Source organism: Siphateles boraxobius, unplaced genomic scaffold (assembly GCF_051911475.1).
Source record: "Siphateles boraxobius isolate OS27281-9 unplaced genomic scaffold, OSU_SipBor_1 103, whole genome shotgun sequence".
NCBI classification, from domain to species: domain Eukaryota; kingdom Metazoa; phylum Chordata; class Actinopteri; order Cypriniformes; family Leuciscidae; genus Siphateles; species Siphateles boraxobius.
The window spans coordinates 1,022,952-1,050,000 of NW_027508704.1; the positions used below are offsets into that span (position 1 = coordinate 1,022,952).

The window sequence follows — 27,049 nt, forward strand, 5'->3', positions numbered from 1 at the left end:
ACCAAGTATTGACTATTGGGTGCATAACTGAACATAATTATTTGAAGGTTGACTTTTTTTTTTTGTATAAAAAACACTTCTTTTATTGGTCGGATGAAATATGCTAATTTTTTGAGACAGGAATTTTGGGTTTTCATGAGCTGTATGCCAAAATCATCAGTATTAAAACAATAAAAGACCTGAAATATTTCAGTTGGTGTGCAATGAATCTAAAATATATGAAAGTTTAATTTTTATCATTACATTATGGAAAATAATGAACTTTATCACAATATGCTAATTTTTTGAGAAGGACCTGTATATATATATATATATAAAACTTTTTTTTTTTTTTGCTGATCCAAAAAATTATCCAATTCGTGGCTCAAAAACCATAAATGATCCGAACCATGAATTTTGTGATCCATTACATCAGAATAGCAGATGATGTCGACTCGTACCACCTGACTTAAAGCTGCAATGTGTAAGTTTTAGTGGCATCTAGTGGTGAGGTTGTGAATTGCACCCAACAGAAGTTTCGGTGGCCGACAGGAAGTGATGTCGTCGTCTGGGACAGCACAGAGTAGTTCAGCAACGAGGTTTCTTTACAAGGATAAATTAAGAAATTAGGTTTACTTAATGATAATTTGTGAAATGAAAAATAATGATAATGAAATAACGATATGTTATTGCGAACATTATTGTTACTTGTTCATCATTGTGTCAGTGTTTTATTCGCTGACTTTAGCAGCTTCTTTGCACGAAGAGCAACATAGTGACGAAACGCGTTTGTCCGTTCAGGGCCACCGTAGAAACATGTGGATGTAAGTAGACCCGCGGTGTGTGTAGACAGAAACGGCTCATTCTAAGGTAATAAACACATAACGGTTCATTATGAAAGGCCTTAACCACTGAAAACATAGTTATGTATATGATATTGCATTTCTGTCAACAGATCCTCCTAAATATTACACACTGCACCTTTAAGAAGATAATCTCACACAAAGCCCCCTTTATTGCACCAAATCAAATCAAAAGATCATTCATGGCTTTAAAATATCGAAAATCGAAAATCAATAAAAATTCTAGATTTCACTGAATTGAAAAACACTGCCTCTAAATTATAACTTGTCAGTTAAATTGTACAACACTGGTCCCACCTGAGTTAAGATGTGCGTGCTGCACGAGTTCTCTGGCCATGGAGCAGGTGACGGTGATGATCTCGGCCGCCCGGAGCCGATGCACGCCCAGCGCGGTGAGCAGGGAGCTCGAGAGACGAGACTGAAGCGCTGGATGAAGATACGACAGACTCAAGCTTCGGCACAGATCCTCTCCTCCAATCACCTCCTGGATCAGACGGTCCTGGCACACGGCGAGCTGGGAAGGCTGCTTGAACTGCACTCCGCCATCTGAACAGAGACATCAACATTCATAAACATCAGCATCAGTGCTTAGCATAGTCGTATAATGCTCTTTACTCACAAGATGTAAAATAAGTCTCTGATGTGTATGTGTATGTAAAGTTTTAGCACAAAATACCCCACGGATATTTATTTATAGCATGTTAAAATTGTCACTTTTTGAGGACGAGGAAAAACACAGTTTTTGTTGTGTCCCTTTAAATGCAAATGAGCTGCTGCTCCCGGCACAGGGGGCGGAGCTTCAAGAGCTTGTGTGTGTGTGTGTGTGTGTGTACACACATACACATACTGTACACATACACTGAAAATGTCAAAAACCTTTAGCCTTTTATGTTCAAACCGGAGTCGGACAATGATAGAGAGACTCAAGAATAAGTGACAACATGTAGAAGCAACAGGACATTTTTGAATGGTTAGTTGATGAATTTATGCAGAGTTCACTATCTCCTAGTCATTGATTAGCATATTCTGTCATGATAATCATTAAATCCCGTTCATGGGGGCGGGGTTTATGTAAATTTTAGGGTTAGTGATGTGACTAAGAAGCTCATTGTAGTCCCTACCAGTAGAACCACTTTGAGTGTCGTAACTTTGCAGATGTTGTTTATGCTCAAACAGCAACATTACACACTAACTAAAGTTAAATCATAATCACCCATCCCTTTAAAGAGGCAAAAATAACACAAAAATGAACAAAAATGTCACACGAATTAAAGATAAAGGGGCAAAAAAAATGCTTCGGTAACACTTTACAATAAGGTTCATTAGTTAACATTAACTACATTAGTTAGCATGAACTGCACTTATACAGCATTTATTAATCATAGTTAATATTAATTTCAACATTTACTAATACATTATTAAAATCAAAGGCTGTGTTTGTTAACATTAGTTAATGAACTGTGACCTAACATGAACAGCTGAATTTTTACCAGCTAACATTAACAAAGATGAACAAATACACTTACAAATGAATTGTTCATTGTTAGTTCATGTTAGTTAATATATTAACTACAGTAATGTTAACTAATGACTAGGGGTGGAACGGTACATGTATTCGTATTGAACCGAATCGGTACGGGCGTCACGGTTCGGTGCACAAATTTACACGGAGAATACACGGTATAAAAATAAATAAAACTCTAAATAGCGATAATTTTCGCTCAATTCGCGTTTGGTCTGAACGCAGCATAATGAACAGACTGCGATGTCAATATTGCAATGCTGAAGTGTGTGTACGCGCGCGAGGGGGGGGGGGGGGCGCGATCGAACTGTGTGTGTGTGTGTGTGTGCTCGCGTGTGTGAGAGAGAGAGAGAGCCGCGGGCGCGATCGAACTGTGTGTGTGTGTGTGTGAGAGAGAGGCGCGGGCGCGATCGAACAGTGGAAACAAAAACATACTCCGTAAACATATAATTCAAACTGCAAAGTGTTTACATATATTTGTGAACACTCGCAATAAAACACAACATTGTGCTTTTGTCACACTCTCTTGTCAAACTGTAACCTACAACTGTCACTCAACCAAAATCGCACGCACACACACACACACACACACACACACACACACACACACACACACACACACACACACACACACACACACACACACACAGTTTTACTTTTAAATTACACATTCTACATTGATTAAAAAAAGAAAATCAAATATGTTTTTTAATGGTAGCCTAGTATTATTTTATACGGAAATCAATTATTTATAATTCAGATGAGAATAAAGTTAGGGTTAATTAAAATTAAGAAAAACAAATAGATTGATCTGAAATATGGCAAATTAATTTTAAATTCATTCAAACATACCAAACATATCGCAAGGTCTTTGTCTTTTTATTAATTGAATTAATAAACTAATTAAATTATATAAAACTATTGTCAGTGCACTACAAATAAACTGGTTCTATGCCTTTATTAATAAAACGTATTTAAAAAATACAAGGCTTAAGACATTTATAAAAATGCCTTCTGCATTTTTGTTTTGCTTTTCACTCTGTTGTACCGTAATCGTACCGAACCGTGACGTCTGAACCGAGGTATGAACCGAACCGTGACTTCTGTGTACCGTTCCACCCCTAATAATGACCCGTACTGTAAAGTGTTCCCAATGCTTCTGCACAAACTAAATCTATTACAGATGTCGTGATTAAAATGAAATGAATGTAATAAAAATCATTTACATTTAGATCTGCTCATGTTGCATCATGCATTTCTTTTAGCAGCGTTAAGCATTATAAACAAACACTCACATGTTGAGCTTATGAAGGCAATGGCCAATCAGAGGCGTTTATATTAGTCACCGCTTTTGTGCTCGTTACTCACTTTCTATATGTAATATATTCTTAATATTTGAAAACTTATTTTTCACGCTAATAAAACAACCAATGGGAAGTCTCGATTTTCTAATACATAAATGACAATATTAAGGTAATAATATATTTTAAAATATATTTTTGTATTGTAATTGTTTAACCCTTGTGCGACACTATGGGCATTTTTGTCTTTTTCAGTTTTGATTTTTGATAATTTTGCCTGTGTTAATGCCAGCTGCATTGATTTTGGCAAAGGTGTGTATTTTTTATTGGAATTTCACCCCCATTTCCTTTAATAAATCTATTTTGCACTAGTAACACAGAATAGTTCCACTCAGGCTTAATGTCACCATTGAAACCCATTAAAAGTGCCATTTTTAATCCCAGGGCCATTTAACTATAAAATGATGCAAACTCTGTTAATAGGCTTTCATTCTGTCGGCAAGGCTTTAAAATGTAAATTTGTACTATTTTTTTTTCCAGAAGGTCCCATTTTATCAGGTTTGGCCTATAAAGCAAAAACACGCTTTATTCCTGTTTTCTGCATATTATTATTAGACAATTGTATAAATTATGCAGCTTCTATAATTGTGCGTGTGTGTTGGTATGGAGGTCAGAGTGTGGTTTGTATGAGTGTAATAAAAAAGTGTGTGTGTGTGTGTGTGTGCTTGTAATATCTGAGAGAGAGAAACTCATATCCAATCACTGTGCACCAGTGGAGTTTTGCTGCATATAAAGGGGAAAATCTGTTACTGCGCACAAACAAACTCTCACCGAAAGCTCATTTTTTGAGATATCAACCTCAAATTTAGAACACGACTTGATTAGATGTATGGCTTTGATATACTAGCAGTTAAGAGTTCGACATGTTTCATAAAATACATATTTTATATAAAATTATTTTCATAAACTCAAACCTTTATAACTTATTTTGTTTCACTTTTTAAACTTTTTTTGTTTCACTTTTTAAACTTTTTTTTTACTACATCAATAATCTGCCAAGGGTCTTCTTTAAAATGAGTCTGTGCTCTTAAGCATTTTTTATGATAGTTTTTTGACGTGGACATTTTTTCCTCTGAGGGCCTTAGAATAGCTTTTTTTAATTGATGCACAAGGATTAAGGTCATTTTTTAAATATGCCCCAGGAATCAATTCCAGGAGGCAAATATTGGCTCTAAATGAAAAAAAAAATGTTCTTGATCAGTTTAGAATGTCTATAACTCATTAATTAGCCTCAAATATATGGAAAATCTACATTATGACCCTTAATGTAAAAGTAAATGTCTGCCCCTGGTCCTCACCGTGGTCCTCTTGCGCAGGGAGGCACGGTTTGCCCTTCAGCAACTGAATGATCTGATTGGCCACAGGGTTGAAGAAGTCCAGGATCTCACTTGGTTGAGGGATGAACTGCAGAAAGTAACAGAGTCCTCCGAGCCCACTGAACTCTGGGTGTTGCTGTGGGATTCACATCGCATGGACTAGTTAGCACTACAAATGTTCCTTCAGATGACCAAAGAAACATAAAGAAAGCAAGTTTTTCTTTTCTTGCAACATGCTAAAAGCAGATTAATTAGCATTAAAGGGATAGTTCACCCAAAAATGAAAATTAGCCCATGATTTACTCACCCCCATCCTAGGTGGTTACGACATTCTTATTTCAAACAAATACAATCAGAGTTAAATTAAAAAATGTCCTGGCTCTTCCAAGCTTGATAATAGCAGTGAATGGCCGTTTCTGTTTTGAAGTCCATAAAAGTCCATCTGTCCATCATAAAAGTGCATCTATCCATCATAAAAGTGCATCTATCCATCATAAAAGTGCATCTGTCCATCATAAAAGTGCATCTATCCATCATAAAAGTGCATCTATCCATCATAAAAGTGCATCTGTCCATCATAAAAGTGCATCTGTCCATCATAAAAGTGCATCTGTCCATCATAAAAGTGCATCTGTCCATCATAATAGTGCATCTGTCCATCATAAAAGTGCATCTATCAATCATAAAAGTGCATCCATCCATCATAAAAGTACATCTATCAATCATAAAAGTGCATCTATCCATCATAAAAGTGCATCTATCCATCATAAAAGTGCATCTATCAATCATAAAAGTGCATCTATCCATCATAAAAGTGCATCTATCCATCATAAAAGTGCATCTGTCCATCATAAAAGTGCATCTGTCCATCATAAAAGTGCATCTGTCCATCATAAAAGTGCATCTGTCCATCATAAAAGTGCATCTATCCATCATAAAAGTGCATCTATCAATCATAAAAGTGCATCTATCAATCATAAAAGTGCATCTATCCATCATAAAATAGCATCTATCCATCATAAAAGTGCATCTATCCATCATAAAAGTGCATCTATCAATCATAAAAGTGCATCTATCCATCATAAAAGTGCATCTATCCATCATAAAAGTGCATCTATCAATCATAAAAGTGCATCTATCCATCATAAAAGTGCATCTATCAATCATAAAAGTGCATCTATCCATCATAAAAGTGCATCTATCAATCATAAAAGTGCATCTATCAATCATAAAAGTGCATCTATCAATCATAAAAGTGCATTTATCCATCATAAAAGTGCATCTGTCCATCATAAAAGTGCATCTATCCATCATAAAAGTGCATCTGTCCGTCATAAAAGTGCATCTATCCATCATAAAAGTGCATCTGTCCGTCATAAAAGTGCATCTATCCATCATAAAAGTGCATCTATCAATCATAAAAGTGCATCTGTCCATCATAAAAGTGCATCTATCAATCATAAAAGTGCATCAATCCATCATAAAAGTGCATCTATCCATCATAAAAGTGCATCTGTCCATCATAAAAGTGCATCTGTCCATCATAAAAGTGCATCTATCCATCATAAAAGTGCATCTATCCATCATAAAAGTGCATCTATCAATCATAAAAGTGCATCTGTCCATCATAAAAGTGCATCTGTCCGTCATAAAAGTGCATCTGTCCATCATAAAAGTGCATCTGTCCGTCATAAAAGTGCATCTGTCCGTCATAAAAGTGCATCTATCCATCATAAAAGTGCATCTGTCCGTCATAAAAGTGCATCTATCCATCATAAAAGTGCATCTATCCATCATAAAAGTGCATCTATCCATCATAAAAGTGCATCTATCAATCATAAAAGTGCATCTGTCCATCATAAAAGTGCATCAACTTCTCCTTTAATATAATTGATTGTATTCGTCCGAAAGAATAATGTCATATACTCCTAGGATGATTTCAGGGTGAGTAAATCATGGGCTAATTTTCTATCCCTGTAAGCTCAATCTGAAGCTGGAGTTAAAATGCAGATATATAGGAATAAATGTGTCCAATGCCGCTCCTCTCTTACACTGAACACATCCATGGCGTGAACGAACAGCAGTGGGATCTCGGAGCGAAGCCACTGGTTCCAGGAACTGTCCCGGTCCACGTCTTCTCTGGAGGAGGGAATATCGAAATCACCTGCAATACAGAACACCATGTGACAGTGTAATATTAGTATCAATGACACGGCATTCTTAAAGAGCACAGATTCTGCTTTCTTCCATGTCCATCTGTCTTCAGTGTGTGATGTTGCTGTTTGTGTCGCACGTAACCTACACTCATGCACATAATTAATAACAGTCATATATATATATACTACCGTTCAAAAGTTTTGGATCGATAAGATTTGTAATATTTTTAAAATAAGTCTCTTCTGCTCACAGGCTGCATTTATTTAATTAAAAATACAACAAAAAAACAGCAATATTCTGAAATATTATTATAATGTAAATCAGCTGTTTTCTATGTGAATATATAGTAAAGTGTAATTTATTCCTGTGATCAAAGCTGAATTTTCAGCATCATTACTCCAGTCTTCAGTGTCACATGATCCTTCAGAAATCACTATAATATGATGATTTTATTAACCGCCGTTCAAACGTTTGTCAGTCACATTTTTTGGGGGGGGAATAAATTAATACTTTTATTCAGCAAGGATGCATTCACTTGATCAAAAGCGACAGTAAAGACATTTATTATTTTACAAAAGATTATTTTTTACATGAATGCTGCTCTTTCAAACTTTGTATTCATCAAAGAATCCTGAAAAAAAATTGTGCAATTGTTTTTAACATTGATAATAATAATAATAATAATAATAATAATAATGAAAGTTTTCTGAGCATCAAATCATAATTTTCAGTAATGATCTTGAAAATTCAGCTTTGATCACAGGAATAAATTAAAATTTAAAATATATTCAAATAAAAACATGTTAAATTGTAATAATATTTCACAAGATTAATGTTTTTTTTTTTTTTTTTTACTGTTTTTTGTATTTTTAATTAAATAAATGCAGTCTTGGCGAGTATAAGAGACTTCTTTTAAAAAACGTACCGATCCCAAACTTTTGAACGGCAGTGTGTATATATATACTGTTTATATATATATAAAATCCGCATGGCATATACAGGTGAAACTCAAAAAAATTTAATATCGTGGAAAAGTTATAATTTTGATGATTTATGGCTTACAGCTTATGAAAACCCCAAATTCAAGATCTCAGAAAATTTGAATATTACATGAAATCAATAAAAAAATAAATTAAATACAGAAATGTCGGCCCTCTGAAAAGTATAATCATGCATATGTATACAGTTATATACACTAAATATATTAGTTTCACCTTTTAATTTTAATTACTGAAATACACTAACTTTTGCACAATATTTTTGCTATCGATAACCCTATTTTTCGAGTTTCACCTGTATGTATTTAATTGAATGGCACTTTGTGAATTCCCAATGGCACTATACTGTAATATGGTTTTTAAATGGTTTTATTACATTGGTCAGCCTTAGTTAATGTTGTAATTAAGCGGTTCATGGATTCTCGTCTGTGGAATGCGCCACTTATGGTTACTCGACACAGTAAATTGCAATCAAGTTTAAAAAAAATGTTTTATCGGGTACTCGAATTTAATGGAGGGATCGTGACAGCCCTACTTGGAATAATCTACAAAACGTATATACATAATAGTTGTCCATGCTCCCATCACTAAATGAATGTAATTTACATTTTAAAGACATTTATGCATTTGGCAGATGCTTTTATCCAAAACGACTTACATTGCATTTCAATGCACACATTTACATTCTCATCAGTTCTTGCTTTCCCTGGGAATCGAAAACATGTTTGAGCTACAGGAAAGACTGTGTTTTATTCCCATGGTAGGATTAGCTAGCGATAACAGAAGTCACATATACACGTGTTAAACCTTGAATGATGAAGCGGAAGCCAAAGCTGCGCAGTGGAAGAAAGGCAAAGACGGGCTGTTTCTGAGGCTTCACTTCACAGGAAGTAGATTTGCTGAGTTGAAACGCAAGGGCCAATTCTGTCGACTCCACATCGTCTTTAATCTGCAGAGGAACACAGAGACATTCAGTGAACTGTGAACCTCAGACCTCATCAATTATAAACAAGCAGCAATACTGAGGAAAAGCTGTTGTTATTGAATTATATATATATATATTTTATTTATTTTTTTCAAATGAACAAGTACAAAATGTAAAAACAAATACTTAAAATAATTCTTATATCTTACATTTAATCATTAAAATGTTCATTGAAAAAATTATTGATTAAAAAATGTGTCAAAAAATTCCCCGAAAAATGTATTAATTTTGAGATTCGCTAGATTCCATACGTTTAACAGTGTTTTTATTATTATCATTTAAAAAATATTGAGCATTATCTACATATATAAATCAGGGATATTTTTTTTACTTATAAATGCAAAAAATAAAAATAAGATTTTTTAATGTTTATGAAAGAGTCTCTTATGCTCACCAAGCAGAATTTTGATTTGATTAAAAATATAGTAGAAAATGTGAAATATTATTGTAATGTAAATCAGCTGTTTTCTATGTGAATATACAATAAAGTGTAATTTATTCCTGTGATCAAAGCTGAATTTTCAGCATCATTACTCCAGTCTTCAGTGTCACATGATCCTTCAGAAATCACTATAATATGGTGATTTATTTTAAATAGAAATATTTTGCAACATTATAAATGTATAAAGAATCAATTTCTTTAAAACAAACACCACCCAACTTGAGCGTATCTGAAATGTCCAAATATCAAACATTTCTTAAATCAAGTTGAATTTACTAAAGTAGTAATCTAGTAAACACATCTTGATTTAAGAATTTTTAGATATTTGGACTGGAAACAAGACAAAAATAAAAAGCTTTTTTGCAGTGTGCAGTTTGTTGTGTACTAGACTCTAAAATACATTTCTGCGTGTGATCAATTACGTGTCTCCAGTATTAAAACTACAAGTAAGAGAAAAATCAGTGTTGTGAATTCCCTCGGAGAACATCGGATGTGAAGGAGAAACATTCATGCACTTTGCTAATAAGATTCCTAGCATGAAGTTTGAATGAGACGCGAGTGTAAAAGGTTTCGGTCCCCAGAGGAATAAAGCAGTGTAACGCTTGCGTAACGTCCCGATCCCCGAACACAGCCGGAACTGAACAGCGGCCAATTAAAAGAAGGTAAAACTGGGACAAGGACACAGGTAAACAATACAGAAGCAAGTCTCAATCTCCCCTTGGTTTCTGAGCACATTTTAGACATACAGTCAAACCAAAATATATTCAGACTTCAACATTTCTCATATTATCACAGTTTATTCGCTATAGTTTAGAAAATGGTAATAAAATCTGGCAAGAACTCAGTTGATATTTCACTGGTTTTGTCCGTCCTTCTGTTAGACTCTCACACATGAATTATGTTGAATATCTGTCAGCTGTTAAATTTAACTACACAATTAGATAATACCAGTTTAGCTCAACCAATCACCAAGCAATGCTTCATGTTGTCAGATATAAATCAGATATGTGCCAATGCGACTCTCATGTAAACATGCAGATCGGATTGTCTGAGGCATTAGCTACGTCTCCGCGGTTTAATGGCGAGAGAAACCCAGACGCGCAAACGTTGTGTCGTCGTAGGAGAGGAGTGTGGACACACGTTGACACAACATATCAAAGGTTGGCTTGCTCATCCTAAAATTTCAGACCCACTGCTCCTCGTTAAAGCCCGCCACGATCTCATGAAAGCGCGTCTATAGCACACATTTCATTTCTAGTGCCATTTACGCCAAAAATAGTTTTTGCGTGCATATGATATGCTCTTTATGGCGTGTAATACACACGCACTCCACACACCTAATGCTACCCAAGGGGTTTACAGTGCGTATCATGAACGCAAAATCTATTTTTGCCGTGTAAATGGCACGAGAAATAAAATTAGCGGTATAGATAGTATGAGACGCACTTTCGTGAGATCGTGTTGTATGTTCCCGCCAGTCCTGAGATCTCTCTCGCACACAATAACTGAAGCACATGCGCAGCTGCAATGATGACACTCTTCGTCCTCCTCCTCAAAATCATGATGATGTTTGGTGAACTTCACATATATCGCACAGCTAGCATCAAGCATATTTCACGTTCGTCCATCTGTGCAAGAACCCCCTTTAACTCTTCGGGGTCGCCGATCACGCCGGCGTGATCAAGTTACATGACCAGTTTAACACGTCGAAGCATAAAAACAAAGTCACGTTGAGCGCTGCCGTCCACTTCTGTGGAAAGTGCTGGCTTGAAATTCTATTTTACTTTTTGTTTTGTGTTGATAGACCAAGTAAAAACGGAGATATGATCATTTAAAATGTATATAAAAAAATACTGACGCGTTCGTAAAAGAACGCAAGATGGGATGCGACAGGCGTTGCATTTATTCTAATAACTTCGTCGGTTTTTGTCATAAAACAAAACGGAGAAAAATGTGTGAATCTGCTGACTCTGCTCTTCAGGCTGCACGTTTGAGGGAATGGAGGAGGAGCCAACTGAGCTAAGACGCAAAATTGAAAGGCAGAGGATTTACGGAGTTGAAGAAAGAGAGACTTATATACGTTATATATAGAGAGAGAGATTATTGCTAGTTTTTGGAAGAGTTTGAGTAGATTTTGAGAGTAGTTTAGGAGTAGTGTAGATAGTTTAGGAGTAGTGTAGATAGTTTAGGAGTAGTTTAGGAGTAGATTTAGATAAACTGTTTTGAGGAGTGGCACAGATAAAAAAAATAAAATAAAAAAAACACCTGATATTTGTTGTAAACAGTTGTATGCATAGTTTGATTTTGTGTTAATTTTACCTTTTGTATGGTATATTTGCAGTATTGAGGAACCCCTCTTACTCAAGGAATGAAATCCCTGTAATGTAGATATCTGTGTAATTGTACATGAAGTGTTTTGTAGAGTTTCTAAGCAAAAAAGAAAAGAAAAAACGCCTATTGCCACACCTGCTTTTTGCTGCATATAGTTTAATTTTATCTCAATTTTACATTTTTTTATGTTGTATTTGCACTATTTGTGAACCCTCATACTCTGGGAACGCAAGGCCTAAAATATAGCTCTCTGAATAATTGTGTGCACAACATGTTTTAAAAAGTGGCTGAGCTAAAAAAAATTAAAAAGCCTATGGCTACACCTGCTTTTTTTTGTAAATCATATTTTTTTTGTATATAGCTTGATTATATCTGAATTGTGCCTGTATATGTTGACATTTACAACTTGTGTTTACATTTTAAACCTTTTAAAATGCTTCATTGAGCATGTTTGTGTTTTTTGTAGTAGAAAAGCTATAATTTTTCTATTCGGATTTTGTGTTTTTTGTGTGATTTTGGGTCCAGTATGTTGATAGAGTACATCAAAGTGAAAAACTAATTGTCTGGTCATATAGGTGATGTTGTGCTGAAAAAAATTATACCAAACATTGGTATGGTAAACATTTGTTTATGTTGCAAAATTTACAAAAAATAAAAGTACTCAAAAACGCCAAAATAGCCCAAGACTCCGAAGGGTTAAGCATTCGCGGGGTTTCAGATGTCAAGTGTAAAGACATGAATCGGATAAGGGTCACAATTGAAAGAACGTGTAAACGGGTGGTCAAAAAAAACAACAGATATAGGCAGCAAATCAGAATTGGGCATCAAGGCCTGCAGTGTAAACGAGGCCTAAGTGTCTGAATCATTTTTGGTCCCAAATTGATCACAGTATGCAGAATTTTGGGTTTAATATGTCAGTTTACTTTATTTTGCTCTCCTCACTTGCATTAATGAACTATAGTGTCCTGCACACACTAGTAAAAAAAATATCAAAAATGATATCTGGTGTGTGAATAATGTTTGGTTTGACTGAACGTGAACATGTAAAGTGTGTGAGACTGGCCTTTTTCGGGTACAGTATCCTCTTGACCACCAGCCAGCGCTCTTCTCCACCGGTGTGAGCCACTTCCAAGATGTTATGGCTCAAATCTCGGCGTGTCATCGATACCAAACGCTTCTCGGTCTGAAGATGAAACACAAGTAAATGCAATTAAACCTTTAAAGCCTGACGTATGAAATAATAGTCAATATCTAAACAAAAAAAGTGTTTTTTGTTGAGCATCGCATTTGATGCATCAGGCTTGTATGGCTCAGGCGAAACTGGAAAAATTATAATATCGTGCAACAGTTCATGTATTTCAGTAATTCAAATTAAAAACTGAAACTAATATATTTAGTGTATATAACTATATACATATGCATGATTATACTTTTCAGAGGGCCGACATTTCTGTATTTAAAATTCTTTTTTTTTAGTGATTTCATGTAAAATTCAAATTTTCTGAGATTTTGAATTTGGGGTTTTCATAAGCTGCATCTTTTGCACGATATTATAATCTTCCGAGTTTCAGCTGTAGTCTGATATAGTGATATGGAGGGGAAAAAATAGCTTAGTTTTAATCCAAGACTCAAACTGAGCAAAAATATGCAATTTGGTGCAGATATGGATGTATATGGTCGTTTGTAATGTAAATCAATGAGATCTTTATGGCAGTATAGAATACACTTACATAAAATGCATATAAATATCAATATCTGCCAACAATGTCTAAGTAACATGATATTTAAATGCTTACTTTTATGATCAAAGTAGTTTTAAAACATATAATGCAATGCAATACAACGATGATTGAGAGATCAACAAATAAACCTGATCATCACATTTGATCCTCAATAAAAAATGATGTATGATAATCAAGTAAACCTGCTTCAGTCCAGCTGAAATATTACTAACAATATGAAAGTTATTCTTGCGTTTACTTGATGAAGATCTGTGGAGATTTGACAGCAGAAAGACTCGTGAATCACGAGCTGAAGTGTGTTTTAATCATACTAAAACACTTTTACATGATAAAAGAGTCTAAACTATCAATCAGACACAGAAGGACTGGAGGAGATTTGATCATTTATGATTATGATATCAATTATTATACAGAAGTTTTTAAAGGGTTAACAGGTCTTCACCTCATTGAAGATAGTGATGGACCGAAGGCGATGGAGGAAGAGAAGGAGAGAGGGATGAACATCATGGAAGAGGTTTTTAGTCTGGTAGTTTTCGGACCGCAGGGGAAGGAGGATCTTTGTCGTCCATCTTGAATATAAAGACACCAACGAGCAGATTCATAACAACAGGGTTCGTACAGATGCCGTACACTGCAAAAAATGCTTTTCTTACTTACCGTAGTATTTTTGTCTCGTTTCCAGTCCAAATATCAAACATTTCTTAAATCTTAAGAAAAATAATCTTGTTTCTGTTTGAATTGAGATTATTTTTCTTAGCCTATTGGCGAAAAATTTAGCTTTTTTAAGCATCAACTCGCTTCATTTGTATTAATTCACCCTTAAACAGGCCTTAGTATCTTATCCTATTTTACTTATCTAGTGAATACTTGTTGATTTAAGAATTTTTAGATATTTGGACTGGAAACAAGACAAAAATACTAAGTAAAAAAAGTATTTTTTGCTGCTTAAAACCAAATTCCAGGACTTTATTTTTTTCTCTCAAGGATTACAGTCAGAGATCTCATTTATCAAATAATATCTTTCTTTATTATCTTTTAAATTCTAAAAAAAGGTAAATAGATAAATAAAAATAAACTAATAAAACAAAATGGTACAAATAAAGTGCAGCTAACTTTAACTATACTATGACAGAGATATCGCTTTCCCTATTCAAACTGATTATTTCTCCCAAGAATATATGATTGACTTGAAGAATAAAAGCTGTATCATACACCTGGATATTTATATGAGCAATATCACACTCATAGCCATGCGAAATGCAGCGTTAATTTTGCGTGAAAGGAAAATTAAAAATAAATTTCCCATATATTGTATTTCAATAATTCAAGCACTTTGCAAATACTTCTTCATAAAAATTCAAGGGTTTTCCAGGACTTAAATTTCAAAAAGTCAAATTGAAGTACTTTAAGCTCCTGTACCTGAACCCTGTGACAACAACAGAAATACCACTACAACTCAATCTTTACAGGTATGCATTATGAAATTATTTTATCATTATGAACATATTTCCAGGCAACTTAATCTTGTTTATGAGTCTTGTGATTGTGTTTGACCTCTGCTCTGCGATGTCTTTGGCAGCTTGGCTCACGGGCCTCTCCTGCTCGACCCAGTGTGGTAAGATGTATCCCATGGGGCCGCTGGTCTTGTCGAATTTAATGTGGAAGCCATTTGAGTGGATCTCAGGACAGTCGGTGACTTTAAAAACTGATTTAAAGCCAATGCCCTTTTGTCCTGTATGACAAAAAAAGAGGAAAGATTGTGGGTAAATAGAGGCGGTGAAAACACAACGAGCGTCACGCGTGCTTCAGCATGTGTGTGTGTGTGCGTGCGTGCGTGTGTGAGGTAAATGAAACCGCGCATCTGCGCCACTCATTCACACAGAACATGCAGGATTCGAGTTAAAATAGTCTTAGGCCGCGTGTCCACCAAAGCGTTTTTTCCCGCGGCTGGCGTAAAATTCCAATTGTTTTCAATGGGAGGGCTGCACGTTTTTTAAACACCATGAGCGTAACGAGGCGCTGTGTGTGTATTTAACGCTCAAGCGCTCATCGTTCAGCGTTTTTTACTGGTCGCCGAGAGTTGAAAAATGTTCAACTTTGGGTAAAACGCTGCGCTCATCACTGTCACTTTTTACACAGCCGTCCAATCACAGTGCAGGAGGGGCGGGACTAATATCACACCGAACAACCGTCACAACATTCTTTCTGTACAACGACGTCAACCAGCAGAGCTAGGCGAACAAAATGGATGAAAAATAACTTTTTTGTATGAAACAAATTATCTACGAAATCAGTTACAAGTAAACTGTGCTGCGGATATTCTGTATCATAGCAACGAATCGTCTCAACTGAAAAAACGCAGCGCTGCCAAAACGCTCAAGCGCCCACAGCTAGGCGTTTTCAGCCGGCTAAAATCGCTTTGGTGGACACACGGCCTTACCCTCGCGCACAGATGCGTTCTCAGGTGCCGAAATTTTACACTGATTGATTTAATGTGAATCGGTATTCGGTAGTACCGACGTAATTTGGTCAGTGCCCTTAAAAGTACAGAGTTTGGTAACCAACCCCAAAAACAATAGATGAATGGATGGACAGACAAAATAATAGATGATAGATGGATGATAGATAGATGATAGATAGATAGATGGATGATAGATAGAGTGTTTCCAGTACCGATGTAGCCATATTTGTGTTTTCCTTTGGTGCTCCTGCCGACGTCACATACGGCCCGCACGTTCCTCTCCTCGAAGCCGCTCTCGTTGTTCATGATGGCGATGCAGTCTCTCTCCACCACGAACATCAGAGCCGGTGTCTCTCCACCCTCAGGGTAACTGTTATCATCAGCGTTCTGCACACACACACACACACACGCACACACACACACACACACAGCTGAGGATCAGGGCTGTAACTCTCAGGCATTCAGAACTTCTTTAAAAAAAAACGTATTCCAAACTTATACCGGGTAGTGTACGATTCAAAACAATTTAACATCTTTATTATTAGGGGTGTAACGATTCCCTCATGTCACGATCCAATACATATCACGATACTGAACTCACGATACCATATTACTGCGATACTCCAAGACATGTGATAAAAGGTTAACAAGAAATGTAGTCTTGATTAAAATGCTAAATTTGGTGTTACATTGTGTGTGTAAATGAAAAGGTTTCGGACTTGGTGCTGGAAACCCAAAGCACAGCACAATAGAGACGCCGAATGACAATATTCATGATTCTGAGTTTGACCTTTATTTAGTAGTTTAATGTAGTACTGACACTAAAACTCTGAAAACTTGAATTTTTTTCTCACACAGTCATTTTCATTTTGGATGAACTATCCACGATACATATTGTTGCGTTTTTATACATCATATTACGACACGCTATATTGTTACATCCCTATTTATTATGGATCACTATATTACATTAAAGACTTCAGGGCTGCCAACTCCCGCAATCGACACTTTTCACACGTTCTGACTGGATCTCTTCCCAAAAATCGTCCCTAGTGAAAATTTCCCTCTAGTTTATAAACGTTGACGAAAATTTCAATAGATTTTCGTCATAGTTTTTGTCATTCAAAACTGGTTTTTATTTAGCTGTCGTCTCGTTTTTGTCTGTTAAAAAATGTTGTCAACGAAATGAACCCTGTAGAGGATATGTGGGCGGACCTGAATGAGCTCGAGGACGAAGTGTGTGTCTTTGCTGTAGAGCTCGGTGGAGAGGCGCTCCAGACTGCGGCCCAGTCTCGCCTGCTGCTTCCTCATCAGGTTCTGGCCCTCCTCGTTCAGCTCCACGCCGATGCCGAACTCAGCTTTCCTGCAACAGCACAAACAGCGTCAGCAGATTAGGGGTGCTACGGATCGCAGTTCATCTATGATCTGTACAGATCAGCTGCCCCACGGAAAAAATCAGGATTAGCGCATTATCTGCGCGCACAGCCTCACACACACTCAGAGAGAGAGAGAGAGAGAGAGACGGGTGTGTTTCAGATAGCGCTCGAACACCGAATTGATTCCTCGTTCCCTTGAACGGACACATAAACACAAAATACCCGTCTAAATACCCGTCTCGGTAAGTATTCTCTCGGTTCTGTCGTGAGTGAACAGTTGAGAAAGAAACCGGATGTTTGTCAGTTTATTCGGTCTTAAAGTGACAGTAGACTAATATTCCTGCTGTTGTCTGTCTCATTAATGTTAATAAAACAGCAAAATACAGCTTTAACAAAGATGAACACACACCCTGACGAAGGCATGTAAAGCCGCAACGCGTAGGTGTACCTGTCACCAATTTTAAATGCTTAAAGCAAGGAGTAAATAAAGGCTTTTTAACTTTTTTCAACACAATTCGAGTGCCTTTGTTTTTTGGAGCTGAATTATCCCACACAACCAAAGAGCACCGAGATTTTGCAGCACTTCTATTGCATTCCTTGCTTTAAAGATGAAACTATATTTAATTTCTACAGTGAACAAATAGTGTTATTTACATTTAGGCTTAATTATTAATTTCTGTACCTGAAAACTACTATTAGACTTTGTAAATTTGTTATATAGTATTCATCTCTGCTTGTAATTTGTGTATTTGTTCTTATTTTATTACTGACTGTTCACTTGTCTATAATAATGTTTAAACTTTATCAGTTAGGCTAGTAGTTGTTGATGTGGTATCGAAGAACTTCAAGTGAGCTTTAAGTAATAAATGAAAGCAAAGTTACACCCCCCCCCCCCCCCCCAATATATATATTGGGGTTTTTTTGCTGATCCGAAAAATGATCCGATCCGTGGGTCAAAAACCGTAAATGATCCGATCCGTGAATTTTGTGATGCGCTCCACCAGTGATTAGCAGCGATCGAGCCTGCGCTTGCACTCGAGCTTCGTGCGCTGAACCAACCTGATGTCCTCTACGATGGCTCTGTGTTGATCGAGCTCTTCTTCCTCTGGTTTATCATCAGTTATGGAGTTTCCTCTGTCCTCCTCTTCTTCTTCATCACTGGTGTCGGTCTCTTCATTGTGCTCAGACACCAGCTCGTACATCTGCTCATCTTCGTCATCATCACCATCATCTTCACTGTCTGAATGAACATTTCGGAAAAAAAAAAGTGCTTTAAAAGGGGACAGTTTTCTACACATTTTGTCACCTTTTTATTGTACTTTTATTTAATTTTAAAACATATTCTACACATTTTAACTCTTTTTTTATTGTTCTTATTTTTTTAAACCATATTTTTCTACACATTTTTTATTTTTTATCATTCTTTTATTCCATTTTAAACAATTTTCTACACATTTTAACACGTTTTTTTATTGTTCTTTTATTTAATTTGAAACTTCCTACACTTTAAAAAAAATTGTTCTTTTATTTAATTTTAAACCATATTTTTCTACACATTTTTATCACTTTATTCTTATTATTATATATATATATTATATTATATTATATTATATTATATATTCTTATATGTTATTTTATATAATTTTTAAGCCAATTTTTTTAAAATTTGATCACTTTTTATTGTTATTTTATATAATTTTAAACCATATTTTTCTACACACGTTAACACATTTTTATTGTTCTTTTATTTAAATTAAGCCATATTTCCCTACACCTTTTTATCATATTATTTGTATATTGTTTTTTATTTCATTTTTAAGACATTTTTCTACACATTTGAATCACTTTTATTATTAATTTACGGAATTTAAATCATATTCTTTTACACATTTTTATCACTTTTTTATTGTCTATCTTTCATGTTTAAGCCATATGATCCTACAGCCATTATCCCTATTTTTTATTGTTCTTTTATTTCATTTCTAAGTTTTGCAGTAAAATCCCTCTCACTGACCCTAAGAATTAAAAGACAGAAGTTCTGAGTTTTTAATGAAACTTCTGTAACAGCACAGCTGCTGTTTATCATGTGATTTCTGAAATATTCCGCTGATGGAGCAGCGAGTGATGCTCACCCTGCAGTCGGGCTTCTCTCGGGCTGCCGGAGGACGAGCTGAGCGCTTGCTCATCCTTCTCCATCTCATTCACACTCAACACTGAAGACATGTCGCTCATCGAGTCCTCCACCACAAACTGCAGAGAAAAAACCCTAAATCTGAACATTTTCTCATTCAGTTACTTCACATGCTTCCTGTAACGCTATTCAGAAGCAGCGTCAATGCAAAACATATAGATAGTGACATCTTTATACTTATATAGTTGTGTTGCATTGCTTTTGCATTGTCTGCTGGTTATCATTTGTGACTTTAAATTAAAGATGCATGATAAAAATTGCAATTGAGACTTAAAATGCGATTTAAAAAAAATTCAGGTTTGCTGTGCTTTTTTGTAGTACGGCACAATTTGTCCAAAATGTTGTGTTTATATCAGAATAACTATAAATAATAGTAGTAATAATACTACTACTAAATTATTATTCATAAAAAATAATGATTAAATTGCTTAAAAAAACAAGTATTTGTAATGTTCCATTGTAAAATAAAAAGTATTTAAGAAAAATGCACATTAAAGCAACTGAAATGAGCTGCTCATGTGTAAATAAACACAGATTTGCGCTTCACGCTGAAACATGCAGCGCAAATATTAATTTAATTAAATCGCAGTCATAATGCAATTTTGGTTTTATTTCGATGCATCCTCCCTCGCAATGAGATGAAAACAGTTACTGTATTTTATAACCTTTTGGAAACCTTTAAAAGTGCGCATTTGTAAAGTCACCAAAAGTGAAAACAGTGTTTGAAACAATTTTGGTGTGTACAGAATCCAGTTTGAAACGAGGTTCTGATTAAGGAAACTGGAAGTGAACTCAGACCTTCTTGAGTTCGGGACGAGCTGGAGAAACCAGTTTGCTGTTGAAGTCTCCTCTCCACTCGGTTATGCCCAGAAGAAGGCCCATCTGATGCAGTTTGTTCAGGTGACGTGTGTTTGAACGGGCAGCGTCCAGCAGGAGGGCTTTAGATTTGGCCTGACCGAGCACTTTAGAGAGCGGCTCCAAAAACACCTGCACAAAATCATTACAAACACCAAATCATGCAAAAAATGCTTTTCTTACTTAGCATTTTTGTCTTGTTTCCAGTCCAAATATCTAGAAAATTCTTAATCAAGATGCATTTACTAGGTGAATAAAATGACAAGAAATGATGTCCTGTTTTCCGGCAGAATTAATCAAAATTATTTGAATTGAGTTGATGCTTAAAAAAAGCTAAATGATCTGCCAATGGGGTTAGAAGAATAATCCTAATTCAAACAGAAACAAGATTATTATTATCTTACCCCATTGGCAGATAATTTCACTTGTTTTAAGCAAAAACTCAATTTTATTTATTTCCTCAGAAAAAAAGACTTAATATCTTATGTCATTTTACTACTTTAGTAAATGCATCTTGATCTAACCAATCAGATCAACATGTGATCGTCAACGAGTGGATCTGTGAGCTGAGCTGAGTGAGTGGAGGCGGGGCTCATTTGCATATTCATAGAACCGCGCATACTAAATGAGGCGAGGGTGTCGAATTACATTCAAGATATTTTAAGGCATGACAATTATTTTTCAAGGAAAATACGTTTACATATGTCATTTTGGTGATCAAAGATGAGTTTTAAAAGATACAATTATTGTCTACAGGGGGGCTTTAAAAAACATACTAAAGTGAATTTATAGCCAAGCAGCAAAACAAAACGTGAATCATCCATCAGAAATTAGCTGCCAAATGCCAGCCTAAGGCTAATCATAAACCAAATATCCAGTAGGAAGAGTGGGATCCGGCGCTCTCGTGTCATTATGGGAATGAAGAAAGGCGTTCGAGACTAATGATGTGACAGGAGACTGAACCGCTAACCCTCGAAGACAGACACTCGGCAACGGTTGTCATGACAACAACCTAGATACAGGGCTTTTTCCCGCCTCGAGAGCCTCTGGTTCCCACACACGAGACGTCTCGTCTAACACCCGAGTGATGATGGGAAAATGATCTTCGCCTAGCAATATTGGTAACACTTTACAATAAGGTTCATTAGTTAACAAGAACTAAGAATGAACAATACTTCTTCAGCATTTATTAATCTTAGTTAATATTGTCAACATTTACTAATACGTTATTAAAATCAAAGGTTGTATTAGTTAACATTAGTTAATGCACTGAGAACTAACATGAACAGCTGTTTTTATTAACTAAAATTCACAAAGAATAATAAATACTGTAATAAATATATTGCTCATTGTTAGTTAATACATTAACTAATGTTAACTAATGAACCTTATTGTAAAGTGTTACCCAATATTTGACTAACACGACTGATCTAACACTGCAAAAAATGATGTTCTTCCTCAGTGTTTTTATCTTGTTTTCCAGCACAAATATCTAAACATTTTTAAATCAAGATACATTTACTGGAGATTCAACATGACTGAAGATATTAAGTATTAAACGAGTTTAAATATATTATTAACATTTTATATTTTAGCCTTTATATATATAATGTTTTATAAAAGTATTTTTAATGCAATCATTACTTATAATGCATTGTAGGATCCAATGAATAATAATACCCACAGTTATAATGCATTATAATACTTATCAATTCAGCCTTAGGAAGTATAATGCTTTAAAACACACGACAAACAGCTAATTTCAGAAGCAACAAGGAATTTGCAAATATTATGATGCATTTTAACTTTGGTTGCGATTACTTATGAAAGGATATAATGCATTATAACTAGAGCTGCATGACATTGGGTAAAACTAACATCGCGATATTTGTTTTTTGTTTTTCTATAATATGAAAATCATTTCACCAGATGACTTGAATAGCTCTATTTTGAAATAATTAATCTTTCTAGGATGATTGGGGTGATTATGTAGAAGGAGTGGATCTGCATAAAAAAACAGAAATCAAATTACAACCGTAGATAAATACAACAGAAGAAAGATAAAAATGAAATATTTATAAAAACAAATTTTTTCGGTAAGTCTAACAGTATTCAGGTAGAGAATTTGAATAATCAAATGTAAAATAACAGTCTTCACTGTATAAATTTAATAGAGAAAATCACTTTTGTAGCTTTAACTAAGATTAATTCTTTGTCTTTTATAGTTTGAGGAACATTAATGACACGGACAGCGTCAGGTTTATTAGACTGCTGCCAGTTTAAGAACTAATGCATGGATCCAATATAACGATACGCATCCGTTTTCTTACGTTCATAAGCCACTGTGTTTACGACACAAAAACAAAAATAATTTAAAGCATCAAGGCACTTAATTGATACATTTTTCAGAAAACAAAACGTATATCTTATCAAAATGAGCTTGTGATTAAAACAAGAACAAATATCTGCCAATGAGGTCAGAAAAATAAACAATCTAAAGTGAAAACAACAACTTTTCTGACCCCATTGACAGATATTTGTATTTGCTTTAAGTACAAACTGACTTCATTTTGATAATGTTTTCAGAAAACAACACTTTATAACTTAAGAAATGTTTATATTAGTTAATATCTTAATGTATTCGTTTAGATATTTGTACTGAAAAACAAGACATTTTTTTGTAATGCATAGTGAAAGTTGGTTTCTTTCACAGTTTGATTGAAGACAGATTATTATTTCTCTTTACCTGCTGCAATAGTTCCTTGCAAATTCTCGTGGGCATCTTTGCGATGCATTCGAGCACAAACCGAGCCACGCCGCCACACGAGTACTCATCCTCCCCGGGCGTTATTTCTGTTAACAACCCAGAATGCAAACATGATATGAGTCCACGTTAAATCATTGGCAGAGATAATGTGTTACAGACAAGATAAACAAACCAGTGCAGACTAGGGGTGTAATAATATATATCGTGTCACAATACACTCACCTAAAGGATTATTAGGAACACCATACTAATACTGTGTTTGACCCCCTTTCGCCTTCAGAACTGCCTTAATTCTACGTGGTATTGATTCAACAAGGTGCTGAAAGCATTCTTTAGAAATGTTGGCCCATATTGATAGGATAGCATCTTGCAGTTGATGGAGATTTGTGGGATGCACATCCAGGGCACGAAGCTCCCGTTCCACCACATCCCAAAGATGCTCTATTGGGTTGAGATCTGGTGACTGTGGGGGCCATTTTAGTACAGTGAACTCATTGTCATGTTCAAGAAACACATTTGAAATGATTCGAGCTTTGTGACATGGTGCATTATCCTGCTGGAAGTAGCCATCAGAGGATGGGTACATGGTGGCCATAAAGGGATGGACATGGTCAGAAACAATGCTCAGGTAGGCCGTGGCATTTAAACGATGCCCAATTGGCACTAAGGGGCCTAAAGTGTGCCAAGAAAACACCCCCCACACCATTACACCACCACCACCAGCCTGCACAGTGGTAACAAGACATGATGGATCCATGTTCTCATTCTGTTTACGCCAAATACTGACTCTACCATCTGAATGTCTCAACAGAAATCCAGACTCATCAGACCAGGCAACATTTTTCCAGTCTTCAACTGTCCAATTTTGGTGAGCTCTTGCAAATTGTAGCCTCTTTTTCCTATTTGTAGTGGAGATGAGTGGTACCCGGTGGGGTCTTCTGCTGTTGTAGCCCATCCGCCTCAAGGTTGTGCGTGTTGTGGCTTCACAAATGCTTTGCTGCATACCTTGGTTGTAACGAGTGGTTATTTCAGTCAAAGTTGCTCTTCTATCAGCTTGAATCAGTCGGCCCATTCTCCTCTGACCTCTAGCATCAACAAGGCATTTTCGCCCACAGGACTGCCGCATACTGGATGCTTTTCCCTTTTCACACCATTCTTTGTAAACCCTAGAAATGGTTGTGCGTGAAAATCCCAGTAACTGAGCAGATTGTGAAATACTCAAACCGGCCCGTCTGGCACCAACAACCATGCCACGATCAAAATTGCTTAAATCACCTTTCTTTCCCATTCTGACATTCAGTTTGGAGTTCAGGAGATTGTCTTGACCAGGACCACACCCCTAAATGCATTGAAGCAACTGCCATGTGATTGGTTGATTAGATAATTGCATTAATGAGAAATTGAACAGGTGTTCCTAATAATCCTTTAGGTGAGTGTATATCGCAATACAAAAATGCAACAATATGTATCGTGGATAGTGACAATATACATTGTGGATAGTTCACCCAAAATAAAAAATTACTGTGTGGGAAAAAATTCAAGTTTAGTGTCAGTACTACATTAAACTACTATATATATGGTTGAATATAATGTATAATAATGCATATTTGTGGGTGCTGATAATGCCAAATGTCTGATGTTACAGTAAAAGTGGCCTACATATTAGTGAAAAAGTACAAACATATTAGTCTAAAATTCTGTATTTTCAGCTTCAGAATCATGAATATTGTCATTCGGCGTCTCTATTGTGCTGTGCTTTGGGTTTCCAGCACCAAGTCCGAAACCTTTTCATTTACACACACAATGTAACACCAAATTTAGCATTTTAATCAACAGTACATTTCTTGTTAACCTTTTATCACATGTTTGGAGTATCGCAGTAATATGGTATTGTGAGTTCAGTATCGTGATATGTATTGGATCGTGACACCCGTAGTGCAGACGAGACGTGAGAAAAGCAGCTCCTACCTTCTTGTGCGACTGCTACGTTCAGCGCACTCTCCATGTGATTGGCTAAGAGCGCCGTGGGCGTGTTCGGTATCCCATCAGACACCACGATGGAGACCAGGTGACCAGCGGTTCCGACCGGGTCCAGAGCCTGTGCCGACTCTGAGAAGTGCTTGTCGCTCGTATCGCTGGTGACTCTCAGCAAGACACCGGGAGAAACCTCGAGAGCCAGCAGCTCCGTTTCACCTGGATAAACGATGTTTGCAGTGAGAACCAACAAAAAACAAGACGTTTATCCCTAATATTGACAAAAAATGACATTTTGACGATTTAAAATTATACACACTATAATTTTTTAATTTTTTTCAAGGAAAAAACGTTTAAAAATGTAATTTTAGTTATCAAATATGAGTTTTAAGGGATCAATTTTTTTGCATCTAACAGCTTAGCTAAAATCAATTACAACTGCATAAATAATACTGAGATTTTTAAAAAATAATGTCTCGAATATTGAAATATATGTGTGTTTCTGCTTACTGTGCCCTGCTTGTGTTTGGAACTATTTCCATTGGCCAAACAGAGCAAAAACAGACAATACTGTCTAAAATGTAGCTCACAATTTTAACTTCTTGGTTATTGAACTGTTGTATAAAATTAATATTGCATGTGCAATTATGCTGATATTCGGGAAAAGAAAAACACTTAGCTAGAAAAATATTGCATATAGAAATATAATAACCGATATATTGGCCGATAAATCTAAATCCAATTTTTTACTAAACTTTTTGAGAGCCTGATTACAAAAACAAAAGTCCCAATCACACAATAATAACAATGTTCTCATTATAATTTTATGTAGAATATATTTAAAACAGATTAGGTTATTGTACATATTTGTATTGTAAAGACACTTTGTGATTGCATTGAGCAGGAATAACTCTCCCTGGATGTACAGTTACCTTTTTATTTTATTTTATTTTTTATCATTATTATTTTTTACCCTTATTAATTTTGTTTTATTTAACTTTTCCTTTCCTTCTTTCTTTTTTTTTAAACAACTTTTTTTTACAATTTAACAAATCTGGAGGACAATTTATATTTAAAATTGTACATAATTATATGAAAAATTATTATTATTACATATTTGTATTTGTAAAGACACTTTGTGATTGCATTGAGCACTATGTAAAATGAAATATACTACATGATTGTACTCTGTGACCCTGGACCACAAACCCAGTCACGAGTCGCACAGCTATATCTGTGGCAGTAGCCAACGATACATTGTATGGGTCAAAATTATAGATTTTTCTTTTATGCCAAAAATCATTAGGATATTAAGTAAAGATCATGTTCCATGAAGATATTTAGTAAATTTGCTACCGTAAATATATAAAACTTTATTTTTGTGAGTGAATGCAGCACAATCGTGAACATAAATGAACAACTTTAAAGGCGATTTTCTCAATGTTTAGATTTTTTTGCATCCTCAGATTCCAGATTTTTTATCTCAGCCAAATTTTGTCCTTTCCTAACAAACCATACATCAACGGAAAGCTTATGTGTTCAGCTTTCAGATGATATACATCTCAATTTCAAAAAAAATTACCCATGTGACTGGTTTTGTGGTACAGGGTCACATATGAATGATCAAAAATATACATAACATAATAAAAACAGGAAGCTTGCTTGGGCCGCCCCACCACAGTGCTTGTCGATGAAGTCCTTGATTGGGCCGAGGCTGGGTCGAAACACC

The 27,049-nt window shown here is 35.6% G+C and overlaps 1 protein-coding gene across 1 annotated transcript in view; it reads right to left on the reverse strand.

The window, feature by feature from the left end:
- Positions 1 to 27,049, reverse strand: part of LOC143753478 (uncharacterized) — a 107,980-nt gene that overhangs the window by 50,630 nt on the left and 30,301 nt on the right. The window contains 15 exon segments of the mRNA XM_077245834.1: positions 1,140 to 1,388; positions 5,024 to 5,177; positions 7,093 to 7,205; positions 9,004 to 9,145; positions 13,018 to 13,137; positions 14,139 to 14,265; positions 15,251 to 15,428; positions 16,370 to 16,544; positions 17,373 to 17,520; positions 18,593 to 18,773; positions 19,666 to 19,783; positions 20,523 to 20,711; positions 23,326 to 23,432; positions 25,315 to 25,539; positions 26,997 to 27,049. The exon segment at positions 26,997 to 27,049 is cut by the window's right edge and continues 117 nt beyond it. Coding sequence (XP_077101949.1) covers positions 1,140 to 1,388; positions 5,024 to 5,177; positions 7,093 to 7,205; positions 9,004 to 9,145; positions 13,018 to 13,137; positions 14,139 to 14,265; positions 15,251 to 15,428; positions 16,370 to 16,544; positions 17,373 to 17,520; positions 18,593 to 18,773; positions 19,666 to 19,783; positions 20,523 to 20,711; positions 23,326 to 23,432; positions 25,315 to 25,539; positions 26,997 to 27,049 — 2,279 coding nt within the window.